The sequence below is a fragment of the Gambusia affinis genome, linkage group LG16, assembly GCF_019740435.1.
Source record: "Gambusia affinis linkage group LG16, SWU_Gaff_1.0, whole genome shotgun sequence".
Lineage (NCBI taxonomy): Eukaryota > Metazoa > Chordata > Actinopteri > Cyprinodontiformes > Poeciliidae > Gambusia > Gambusia affinis.
Window position 1 is genome coordinate 15859491 of NC_057883.1, and position 13333 is coordinate 15872823.

The 13333-nt window shown below is 37.2% G+C and overlaps 1 protein-coding gene across 2 annotated transcripts in view; it reads left to right on the forward strand.

The window, feature by feature from the left end:
- LOC122845841 (AT-rich interactive domain-containing protein 1B-like) overlaps positions 1-13333 on the forward strand; it is a 193024-nt gene that overhangs the window by 142958 nt on the left and 36733 nt on the right. For both annotated transcript variants that reach the window (XM_044142315.1, XM_044142316.1), the window contains exons 6-7: positions 4415-4501; positions 8719-8898. In XM_044142315.1, coding sequence (XP_043998250.1) covers positions 4415-4501; positions 8719-8898 — 267 coding nt within the window. The remainder of the gene's footprint in view (positions 1-4414; positions 4502-8718; positions 8899-13333) is intronic.

Sequence of the window (13333 nt, forward strand, 5' to 3'; positions counted from 1 at the left end):
AATCCACACTTAGTTGCCTGCTCTCACATACCTCTGCCCTCCTAATATTGAATAAATTTGTATTTGGAAGGTTAAAGGGGAAATATCTCAGTGAAGCCAACAGTATTATTTATCAAACTTGGGTTTTCTGCAAAAGGTTTGGGAGCTTTAGCATTTACATGATCTTAATGTTCTACAGCTTTTATTTCTCAAATTTCTTCAACAGCAGAAAGTCCCAAAACGTTTGGGTATGTTGTAATCTGTATACTGATGAGACAAAAGTAGGGCTTCTTGAAAGTTGGTTGTTTAGTTACATCTGGGTTATAATTTCAAAAGCCATTCAGAAACAATTATACCTACAGTTAAAAATGGTTATGCGATGATTCCTTGAGACCTGGATAATTTGCCGTAATTAATCAAACCTTGAATTTTGTTCTCTATCAGAAAATGCTGAAGGAAATTGTCCAGCCATCAGTTTGTGGCCTTAATCTCAAATACACTGGGATTACGAAGTAGGACAAATATCTGAATAAAACCTGGAAGTCCACATCTGACTAAATAGAAACCTTTACAGGCTTTGGATTGGCCTGGTCAACGTCTGGACTTATGTTGTGGCATGAAACCAAGTTGTTAATGGTTAAAGACCCTTCTATTTTGACTGAACTAAAACAGTTACATTTTCTAATTTAACAGATGTAGCACACTTTTTGACAGTTTTTACAAATGCAAGGTTTGCACATCCAGTTATTAAATTCAGGTGACAATTACTTTTTACATATTAGTATAGCTTTCTTACTCCAATTTATATTTTAATTTGAAAACTATTGCTGTATATGCCAAGTTTGTTGGATTTGATAAAAAAGTGACAATCAATTTGACTGCATTTGGCCAGTCCAAATGATTTCAAATAATATATAAAGCCATTTGTACACACTCATTTTCTCAACTTTTAACTTGCTTTTGGTTATAATGCAGGGCTATGATTTGTAATAAAGTATTACTTTTGCATAAGGAATGCATTAGAATATTTTCCATTGCCTGTGAAGACGCACATAAAAGCTAGTAGCCAGTGTTTCTTGTGTTATCTCACAGTTGGTTCAGCGTTTGCATACTAATGTCTCCCATTCTCTCCTGCAACATGGTGACAGACTAACTAATCGAATATTCCCTCTTTGAAGCAGTGCCGCTGGAACTATTCAAGTGTGATGCAGGGGGGTTTTGTGTGTGCGTGTGCGTGCGCGTGCGTTTGTATCTGTGTCTGTGTGTATGTGAACATTTCAGTACATGTCTTATGTGCCTCTGTGCTCTTACATGTGCTTCCTTGTGTGCTCTTCTGTGTTTATTTACACTAGTTTGTGCAAGTACTTTTTACGTCCATGCATATTACTTGTTTTTGCGTGCTTGAGTGTGAGTGGGCGGCGGATAGATGGAAATGTTGTTTATGCATTTCTATGCAAAGCAATTATGTTGACTTAATTGGGTTTGTTTATGTGGAGAGTGTCACCTCTAGTCATGTATTGCTTCTGGTGTGGACGGACACACACACACACACACACGCACACACACAACATATAAACACGCATACATATGTAAACAAATTTGAAATAGCATAGATTTTACTGACTGATTGGATAACATGAATAGTGTTCTTCATTTTAAGAGGCCATAATATTCATTGAGTTGTTATGAGAGCAACAAATTAATATTACTGTTACGCTCTCGCTGTATAACTCTTACTGTTCGCACATGTTCCTATGTGTACTAAACATTTTCACATCTCCCAAGCGTTTTTTGTTAGATTTAGATAAATTAAATGTTTACTTTAATCACTTACGATACAGGTGCATCTCAATAAATTAAAATAGAATAAAATTTGAATGTCACTCCTTTAATGAAACTTTAAGATATATATTAATTAGATTCATTACACATAAAAAATGATTTATTTCAAGTGATTTGACAATTTTGGTTTATAGCGAATAAAGGCTTTCATTGACACCTTTAATGAGCAGGTTACAAGTTCAAGAAGGTAATTGCTGAAGAAGTTTACTGTTCAGACAGAGCTGCATTGAAGGATATAAACAGAAAATTGAAAGGAAAGAAAAAGTATAGCAGAAAAAGCTGCACAAGCAACTGTAATAAAAGCAGCCTTTAAAGGAAGCTCTTGAGTAGCAAAGTCTATTCAAGTTTTCTGGATGATTATTAATACATTTTGGATTTTGTTTGGATGCCATGCTCCCAGATCCTGGAGGACGACTGGAGAAATCCAGTTGCTTCATGTCCATGGGGACGTTTCCACAGTCAGTGATGGTTCCAGAAACCATGACATAGGTTACAGTTTGTCCAGCTATTTGTGCAGCTATACTGGGAAATTTTAAAGCAAATTATGCCTCTCTCTGCTGAAAACCTTATCAGCTGAGTTTGGGTGGGCTAAAGTAGGAACTCCTGCTTATTGATTATCATTATCTCAGTCAAATTACAAAATTAGTATATAATTTATCCAAATTTTACAGGTTAGTTATAAAACATTGCCAGGATAATTTTGGCAATGATCTAAAGGACTGGTGTATATGTGGTTGAGAGAATAATTACTCTGTGTGTGTAATTTGAAGAATCAAAAGCCAATTTGGCTTGGTTTATATTTTGTTGATCAAGGAAGAGACCGATGCATTTTATACCATGTTTATGCTGATGCATCTGACAAGCAAAGTAAAATTCTAAATTGTTTATGTTTCTCCATCTAGAGAGGGATTCTTCTCTTGTATTGGATGTGTGGCAGAGCATGTTTTTGCAGCTATATTTTCCTGAAGTCCAGGATTGGGAACCTCTGCTTCACATGTCAAAAATGGCTTAAAACATAGAAAACATTTTAAAGACATGAAAAACTTTATATCTATGGATTGGTCTGAAGTTATTGAAAAGATCTATTGTAGTGAAAGTGGAAAAGAAATCATGAATTTACACTTATGAGTACCATTTTAGGTGCCCCAAAGTGGTACCTTTAAGTTTCTTTCAACTCTCATTGCTTCAAAAGTAATGCAAAAGCATCAACATTTTTCATTTTTGACATGGTTGAGGCTAAAACATTCTTATCAAAAATATCCCACTGTGCTATTTATTTCAGGCAAATATTGCATATTTTAAGTTTATCAATCAAAAAAATTCATGCTATCTTGGGACAAAATGGGCATAAAAACCTAAGCTTTAAAAATATGAAAAACATTATGTCTCTGGATAGGTATGAAGTTGTTGAAGAAATTGAATACATTGAAGGTGAATTGAAAATTAAACATATAGCGTTTGTTTTGTTTCATAAGATGCACTTTTTGAAAAGTCAATTCAAAGGTACCTCACATTGTGATAGCCTTCTCCATTTCATTTAAGTTATATTTAACATTAAAACATAAATCATTAAAGACAGATGTAATCTCCATAGATTTTCTTTGGGGTTTGGGTCAAGAGAGTCGCTGCTCTTTTTACGATAATATAAGCAAAAAGAGTCTCTTCAGTAGATCAACGTTTCTGTATTGAAATCATTTTCTTTGCTCTTAAATCACATTCTAACTTTCTGGTAAGCAAAATTTTTGGACTTTTGAGAGCTGTAAGCTACATTCATCAAAATTAAAAATTAAAATTCATCTTAACTTTCATTCTGTAAATATATATATTGAATTAAATTCGTATTTCAACTATGTTCAATTACACCTGAAATCCTCATGCCCTTACTTCTCCTTCTTCTTTCCCAATTTGAATCTAAAGATAAAAGGTTAATTTGCTATCTCTTTCCTTCCTCTAGGCCAAATCAATCCACCTTACTCTCTGTCTGCCATTGTTCTAATCAGACCCTCAACTCACTATTGGATTTCAATGGAACAGTCACAGCCCAAAGACCTGCACAGCAAACCCAATCGATGATCCTCAGATGGCTCTGGTTTTCCAGTGGGGGGTCTCGCTCATTTTAATGATTACACAGAGAAGTGACTTTGGTTCCAATGTCTTGATATGTCCTCCTGGAGTGGATTTGTCAGTTGTTGCATGGTGAACCAGAATTAACTTTGTGTGTGTCTGCAAGTGGCTGATTTTGGCATCAAAACCTTTCGCTTTGTTTAGCCACCCAAACGACAGAAAAAACGAACTATGTTTAAACGTTTAACTTTTGTGCAGCTGAAAAAAGAAAAACAAAACTGGTCCTCCAGGAGTTTATCTTTTACATCATTTCATGCTGTTTTCTTTCATTTTTTCAAGCAAAGCAGATGGAACAAAAGATGAAAATCAATTTGCTCTTGACCTCACTTCCAAAAAACAAAGAAGGAAAAATGATTCTTGCTAAAAGTTTTCTTTTCATACGACATTTGTTTCAAGGACTGGATTAAAACAATATTTCACACATCACATGAATCCAAACCCTTCAACTCAAACTTCATGTTTTTTGCAGGTTCAGCTGTGGCCCCGTTGAGCTCTGGAAATGGACCCGATACAGCCCATCTGCCAATCACACGCTCCCCTGTGGCTCAGGAGAGAGGTACGTCTCCCTCTACATATATGTGAATAATAACCAATATCAAGAACTGGGTACTTTGCTATGTCTGGCAGAATAAAAAGAGGGGAAATGCTGCGTTCTGACATGCTTGTGTGTTTTTATGGGATGCTTTTTTTTCTCTCCATTTTTGTGCTCCAAAGCCGCAAGACATATCATGTCATCTTGGTGTTTGCCCTAAAATAAAAGAAATCACAATGTCCACTGCAAAAAGATGGTAAATTTTTCTTTTTTTTTTTTTTCTTTTTTTCCATTTCACACCAGCCAGGGGCTGGATAAAAATTAGAGACTGAAAAAAATGGTAAACATAAATTGTGTGTTGCCACAGTCTAGGGAATGAAAGTGGCAGTAATAAAACTATGTTGTTTGTTCAATTTTTTGAGTATTTTGAGTTCAGCATGAGCTGTTTAAGATCACAGTTCATGTTAGCTTCTTTCCTTAATAAACAATACACAAAAAAGTTAAAAAGAAGGAAACCAAACAGAAGACGACAAAGAACCCAAGTGTTTTTTAATTCAGACATGAATATGTAACACAGTGGCCATTAGAAGAAATTATGAAGCACATATTTTAGTTTATTGAAGTTTATACAATGGGGTAACTAGTATAAGGAGAGATTTCAGGGGAAATGTCTCAGAAAAGGAAGCTGGGAGACATACGAAACCGGCACCTATGGAGGAATTTAAAAGCGATCTTATGTTCAGTCTGCCTCTAATTCAACACACCAGCGAAGAACCACCTCAGACAGAAATTGATTCAAAACTAAAATACTGGGAGTATTCATGCGCATAATCTTCTTTTAATCAGCCCTCATATTTCTTCAAACGACTGTGTCGTGAGAAAAGCATGACACCATTGAAGTTTGTTGCATGTTGTGTGATTCTTAGCCATTTTAGCCTAGGTTTATTGAGTCTAATTAAGTGCTAATCTATTTTAGCATTCTGGAGACAACAATAATAAATGTTCCTTTCTTCATTAAGGTTAGGATTAGACATTTGTATACATGTCAGTATTAAATATATAAGTGTTATGAGAACAAAGCTTTGATTAATCCCACTAGTAATCTTTGTTTGGTCAAATTTTAATTGCTATATCATCCAAAGCAATCTCAGTCTGCTAAATAACATCTGGACCATTTTAGCAAAGTACCAGACAATGTCACTTACGTTTTCTAGTCCATTAGTCAGCATCTTTTAATCATCTATGGTAAATGCAGATTCAGCAATACTAGCACTGAGTAAATAAATGTATTTCCAAAAAGCTTGCTATGTGAACACTAACCCAGAGGGCAAATGCCCTAGCCAAACTCAAGGTTGTCTCCAGCAATTATGACCACTTTTCAGGTGTTCGTACAAACAGCACATTTGCTGATTTTTGCAATTCTAATTTCCGTATCCACACCACCCTGCAAAAAGCCTGAAAGACTTCGAATTGACCTTAATGCAATTACTGAGGCTCGCTCTCCATCACCAACCAAAGAGCAGTTAAAACCACAGAGAGACAGAGGGAGTGGATGGATGAAGACAGAGGGAGAGAGTGGGGCACTGATGAAATCAAGTTGGAGATTTAATGCTGCTCTCTAATGCCTGTAAACCTCAAATGCCCCTTTGCCTCTCCCAACCAAGTCCAGGGAAACTCAGCACAGTTAACAGGGTCGACTGTTGTTTATGCTTTTTCTTTTCCATGCTCGTATTAACCCCCTCCCTCTAGATCTACTGTACTCCCCACTTTGCTCAAGTGCTGGTCTCCCTAAGAGCCTCTCTCTGCTCTTCATTTCGATAAATCCACTGACCGTCCCTTTTTCACTCCCTACTTAGTTCTCGCGTGCCTGCTGTTGTCCAGCTGAGACCTTCATTGCCAGGACAAGAGAACGGTCTGTGTTTGTGTGTGAAGAGGGAACGAAACACAGAGAGAGAGGGGCGGGGAGAAAAATCCTTGAATGTGTTATTTGCTTTTAGCACTGTCTGCACAATGTTTCTCTCCCCATCCATTTTCCAGGCAATTTAAAGTGCGGTATTACACTCAGTATTTTTTCTCCTCCTCTCCCAGAATCCCCTTACCCTAATGGAAGCAAAACATTACAATAATGTCCTCGCTCCTTAAACCCAGCACTCGCAGCCTAAGCACTTTCAGGCCCCAGTCGCTCTTTTCCCTCCGTTGCACTGTCTTTCCCTCCCACACACACTTTCTCTCTTGCTGAATCTCTTTCTGCCTAGGCCTGCGTCTCTGTGCTGCACAAAAAAACTCATTCGGCGCTTTTATTGCTCTCTGTCTTTATCTCCTACTCACACGCACACTCAGAAAGCAAATACGTATATCCATATGCACAGTCATAAACTGAAGAGCATTTGAAAACTTCTGCCTCCCTTTCCCAGTAACTTTGCATTTCTCTCTCGCTCTCCTTGCAGAAGTACGGAATTACACAAGTCTCAGCCATCCGTCGTTCCCCAAACCCCAAACTCACTAAAGAGTCAGCCTGTGTGCACTCATTCAACAAAGCGGATGGCTATCAAAGTTTACAGCCGAGCAGACCCAATCCATTTACACCTAATCTGCAATAGCGCTCTTATACGCACACACATTTCCACATCCACACGCCCTCTCTTTTCCCTCAATGGCCGTCCAGCGACCTTTCTCCATTTGCAGCAGATCGGGAAACCTTTCAGCGAGCTTAAAAAAAAAACCCGAATAGCACTGTTTGAAAGAGCGAAGCCCAGGCGAGGATCGCTGCAAATGTCAATTTGAATGGTGCGGGCGAGTTTGGGCCTGAGAGGCTTTAACACGTCTACTGACAGAACAGCTTAGAATAACACAGTAGCCACGGTCAAATCACTAGCTGTTCTGTGGAGAGTGGGGCTCTGTATTTTTATATGTCCACTCAGCTTTTACAGCTACATGCATCTCTGAGGCCAGGTGTGTACTTGACCTGGCTTTTGTCAGCAATAGCATTCACTGAATGCTCGGACTCTGTTTATTTGTGTTCAGGGATCCTTTTACATGTCAAACTGTTGTTTTTTAAAAACACCTATTTCATACTGACTTATTCACCAAAGTGTATATATGACTTTCAGTAGATGACACAGATGCAAGAGATCGGATCTTCTCAAAATTGATAGACGCTGAATAGAAAACAGGATTTCTTCTTTTCCACAATCCATCGCATTTTTTCACACTACAAGAAGAAATCAGATTTTGTTATTTTTCTAAACATGGAAAAGTATTTACACTCAGACTTTTTTTCGATTACAAAATTAGTCTTTTGCACAGTTTTGTCCAACACAGTTATTTCTGCGGTTTTGAAGAACTAACAGGAAGCCCAAACAAACTTTCTGCTTGAGGTTTATTATACAGACAGAAAAAAACATTTCAAACCTATTTATTTATTGGATAATCCAGTTTAAATTTTCAAAACCTTAGCACTTTTAAAGTGGAACAAAGTTTTGATAGAAAAATAAAAATCAAAAACACTAAAATCTTTTTTATTTTGCTCATTAAGAATCTAACTTGTTCCATAGTTTGTGAAATTGGGAAGAAAAATCCTCTAAAACCGGTTAAAATATTGATTAATTATTTGGAAAAGCAAGAAATGTGAAAATTGAGAATGTATTCAATATGATGTGAACAAGTAGGCATTCCTTTTATTTTTGATAATCCTAGAAGTCACTTAATTAATAATTACAGCCCCCTATACAATTCAATCTCTCAGAGAAAATCTGGTTGCTTTAGTGAACAAGCAGTATCATGAATACCAAGGAATGCAGCAGTTATAGAGACATTTAATGCATGATTACTTTATAAAATAAACAAACACCAAATAACCTCCAATAACCAAACACATCTCACTAAGCACTGTTTCACTCACCATTTTTAATGATAATGGTAACCTGCAAATCAGTTATCAAAGTCAAAATCTAAATCCAGCTAAGGATGTGTGGCACAAAGGAACATTTTTTATAAAGACACTCTCCATCCAATTTGACGGAACCTGAACTATTTTGCAAAATAATTCAGTCTCTGGCTTTGCAAAGCTGATAAAACACCAAAAGACTTGCACCTGAGTACCCAATGCCCGCAAAACACATTGAGGTTTGTGTTTACAACATGGCTAAAAGTGAAATCTGTAGCCACAATCACTTCCTAGAAATTAGGACTTTCAGAAGTAAAGGGTATGTTTGCCATCTAATTGTGTTTGTCTGTTTTAGGTTTTATGTCCAACATGCAGAGAAACCAGTCTGGCTCGCAGTTTGCACCTCCCCAGTCCGGACCTCCCATGTCACCTCACGCATCCCACGGAGGCTCAATGTATCCCAGCATGGGTCCATATTCACAGAGTGGCCCTGCAGGTCCCTATGGACCTCAAGGACCCCAATATGGACACCAAGGTTAGGAATTTTTCTCTACATTTTTTCAGCAATAAGAGCAAATGCTATTCCTATTTTAAGACGTGCAATTCTTCTTTTATCCCAAGTACAGTGATGTTTTGGGGTATTTTTCTCCTCTTTTGTTTACTACCTACTTTTTAGGGAGGGTGGATTATATCACGTCTAATGTAAAATGTTTTTATCTAATAACTTCACATTTTCTAAGATCCAAAACAACAAAGATGTTTAATACAAGCCATCTTATCAAATAATGTCAAAATAAAAGTCCTGCACTTTTTAGGCTTATAAGATGGAATAAAATGTCCAGAGCTTGAAATTCTTCTTTAAAATTTAAATGCAAAGAATGGGTTCCTGTCACACTGGATTGATAACTAACCTCTCTTCCACCTGATCTACTTCAACATTCTGACCAGTCATGTTAGGAAGAGGAGTGCCTCACATTATCCAGGCAGAGAGGGTTCAGACAGAAAAAGCCACACTTGTCATTTTTTGAGGACTTTTGAACCTTCACTCCCCCCGCAGTGTCAGCGAGGTTGCTAATTAGGAATACAAAAGGACTCCTTTTCAGAGACATTTCCATCATCTACGTCTTACACACACACGCACACAGATAAGTACAACCATCTATCCTCCAGTGTGGAGGGCCTGACGGTGGGCATTAAAATCCAATGTGACTCTCTGATTATTCATGAGGCCCTTGAAACCTGAACAGACCTCCTGGCCCTCTTCATGATATGATTATGAGGGAGTGCCTAAGTGATGAGGCCAGCTGACATGTCAGAAGGTTTAGCCATTGAGTAGCAATCTCTATTTTTGGTGAGATGTTTTGGTTTTAGCCATGAGGAAAAGAGGAAAAGGTTTTAAAACTTCATATCAGAGATTCTCAATGTCCAATCACTGATCTAGATCGGATTAGCAAATCAATTCAAGACTTTTTACACCAGGTTTCCTCAAAGCCTGCTCCACACGGCATTTCAACATGACCTTGACCAAGGTGTGGAACATGACCAAACTGTGGAGGACTGGAGCCGAATTCCTAAATCTGACACACAAAACATTGAATATCAGTTAGGTAATTTCTGCCTTAGAAATAACAAATGTCCAAAGTTTAAAGTGTCAGATAAGTGAATCGTCACAGCATCATTTCAAGTGAAATAGCAGAAACACAGAGATGTGACAGCCGCAGCATATATCTCGCTCAGACCCACAGCTGTCCAGTATAAAATATTAGATTGGTTACTGTCCATAAATAAATAAATTAAATAACATTCTGAGCATGAATGTTGATGAGAGATTATATAGCATTTTAGTGGAAAAAATTCACTGTCTGAGTTAGGTAAAATACAATCAAAATATGTAATGCTGATGTAATGCACTATTATATGAGACTTGGATGTTGCATTTTTTCAATAAAAAAAATACTCATGGGTAATTAACAGGCTACTAAACACTAAAATAATCTCAATATATTTGGGATATTGTTCTATTGAATCCTGGCTGTTTTATAGATAAACTATAAGAATGAATACTTTAGTACATCATAAAATATGTTTTCCTCACTAAATTTCTATGTTTTCTGTCTCTGTGTGGCTGACATTTTTTCCTCAGTCATTTTGATGTTATGCTGCACTTTTATTTCTTCTTTTTATTTTTGTGGCTTCTCGTTTGTTGAGGTATAAAATTTAGTTTTAAGTAGATAAAGTTTTATATCTCCGATCAATTCAGAAAGCTCTGTATGCTTTGCTGTTGGAATAACAGTGCTTTATGTACAACAATAGGCATAAAGTGCAATCTCCTTCCTAAGCAAATTATATTCATGGGATTTCTCAGTTCTGTGATACACTGGCAACCTGTCCAGAGCCTACCCTGCCCTTCACCCAATCACTGCTGCAGATGGGCAACATAAATGACAGACTAGTTGTCTCAGATGCTAGGTCTTATTTTGAAATCTGATCTGGCTCTTTCAGCATACAGTTTGAGTGCAGCTGCAAACTTCTCCAAATGCATGTAATTAGATACTTGCTACACCTCTTTGGGGTATTTCCACTAGTTGTTTCTTGATTAATTTGTCCTGACAGGATTGCCACAATATTTGAAGTTTTGTTCCGCCCTCATTCTGTTGTTGTGACAGCCTGAGTTTACAGTAGAGGAATGGATCCAAATAAAAGGTTTCTGCCAATTCCCTCAGTGCCAAATCAGGTACAAAAATAGTGACTTGTGAAGCAGTTATTGCACATAGTATTTAATTCTATGTATAATTCTGATCCAGGTCAGTGAGTCTTTATATTCTGTGTTTACATTGGGATCCATGCAAACATTTCTCCTCAAATACCAGAGGAAATACTCCATTTTGAAATTATTCTTGTAGCAAAACACACACAAGTCTTTGATAAAAAGTATGTTTTGTAAAGTTCATTCTCAAAATAGTGGCATAAATGTACATTGATCACTAAAGAAATGTAACATTAATGTCAGCTCCTAAATATTTGTTTCATGTTGCCCTCCAGAACCAGTAGTTCTTTTATTTAGTATTTCACAGTAGGTTGTTTGGTTTGATGAGCCTTTCAGAAAATCAGTCTCATCACACATTAGACTAAGTATTTCCGATACTCCAGAAAGAAAGAAAAAAATCTATCACAATCCAGGAAGTTGAGGAAAAAAAGCTTGGATCAGTTTCTATAATTAAGCGTTATTCTCCCATTTGTTTCTCCAACATGCAACACCCGGCCATCAAACAAATAGTGGCATCTGCTGCTGCACTTTATTTTCTGCCCTTGGCAGCACACCACAAGAAACATTGTGGTATTTCTTTTTTGGTTAATGTGAGTTTTAATGTGTCACCTTGATAAATGCACCCGTCCATGCTTATGTTTTCCCAAATTTGTGGCCGCTCCCTCACATTTGTTAATGTTGATTAATAGCCCTAATGCGTTTGGTATTTGGTCTCCTTTCTCCTCCCACTCTTATCTCTTAATGTGACTTTGGCTGGGCTGACAGCCCAGTAAGCAAAGAGAAATAGAGAAATTAAGGAAGCAGAGAGCGACAGCGAGGCCGACTAGCCTGGAAGGAGCTCTAGAGGCAGATGAGCATGAAATCTCCATTGGATGACAGAAATGATGACAGAGACTGCTCAATGTCTCCTCGTCTCACTTATGTGTATTTACAACAGATCTGTATAGAATAATCTAATTTACATATAGTAAAAGTGTACCCACGACTTTTCAGTGCTGCATTCAATGTTTTTAGACAGCATACCTTTATACCAATACATAAATAACAACAGAAAAATTCCTGCTCAATATTAAATGATGGTGATCTTTCAATTAGAACCGGCATAGCTTACCTTACTGAAGAACACCTGATAATAGCAGCTTATCATTTTCACCTTACTTCATCCTTATCCCTCATATTCCTCCAAACTCTTATGTATGTGGGTCTTTTGTTGGCATCCTTAGAGGTAATTAAATGGTTCTAAAAGGAATGCTGCTGGTAAACCGACAGAAACCCCATTACCCCAAGTTTGGGAACAAAACAGCTACTGCTTTACAGGAATATATTTATATTTTTCGAAACATAAAGTAGAAATATGGATTTAACTAACCAAATCTTCAAATTGCTGTAACTCAGGAATATGTTCTGGCTTATAGATTTTGCTGTTTTTGCCTTTGTCTTGTTATAAACTCAGTTCTGGTTATATTTCTGAGGATTCAAAGGGATTCTGGGGCTCGGCCAGGGCCAGGTCAGGGTGCGTGTGTGTCGAACAGGGCAGACAGCTGCTGGTCATTGTTCTTAATGACAGCTCCATCTGCTTCCCTTCCCTCTCTCTGGTTCACTAACAAATTAGCAAGAGCAGAATTTCGCTCCAAGTCCCTGAACTCTGCTCTACTGATTTTTTTTTTCTTTTTTTCTGGCTCATCTATGTGGATGGAGGTTGAGCTTGTATTTTTGTGTGATATAACATTTTCAGCAAAGAAATACAGCTCAAGACTCTTTGGAAGAATAGAAGAGAAAATAACTTCAAAGGGGAAGAATCTGCCTTTTTATTGATGGATAACAACTAGAATGGAGGTTGTTTAAAGTGCATCTGTCATCATCTTTACAACTTTTTCTTTTCAGCTATGCTCATGCTTGTAGCTCACAATAGTATTCATGTCTATGTCCAGAATCGGACAATAGATAATATGTATGCAACATGCAGTCTTTAGTTACTGAGGTTATGAACAAGATACAGGAAGTAATATTTCCCATCAAAATTTTATCTGGTAAAGCAAAGATTTATTTAAGATTTATTTTGAACCCAGAGAAGGAGCCCAGGAGAAATGTTGTTCAACACCAGTAGCTTGGAGACTTGACTAACTAGGAAGGTAGTTAAACAATCTTTGATGAAACCTGTTAGCCTCTATTTCACCACAGAGGCAAATGAATGATTATAGTG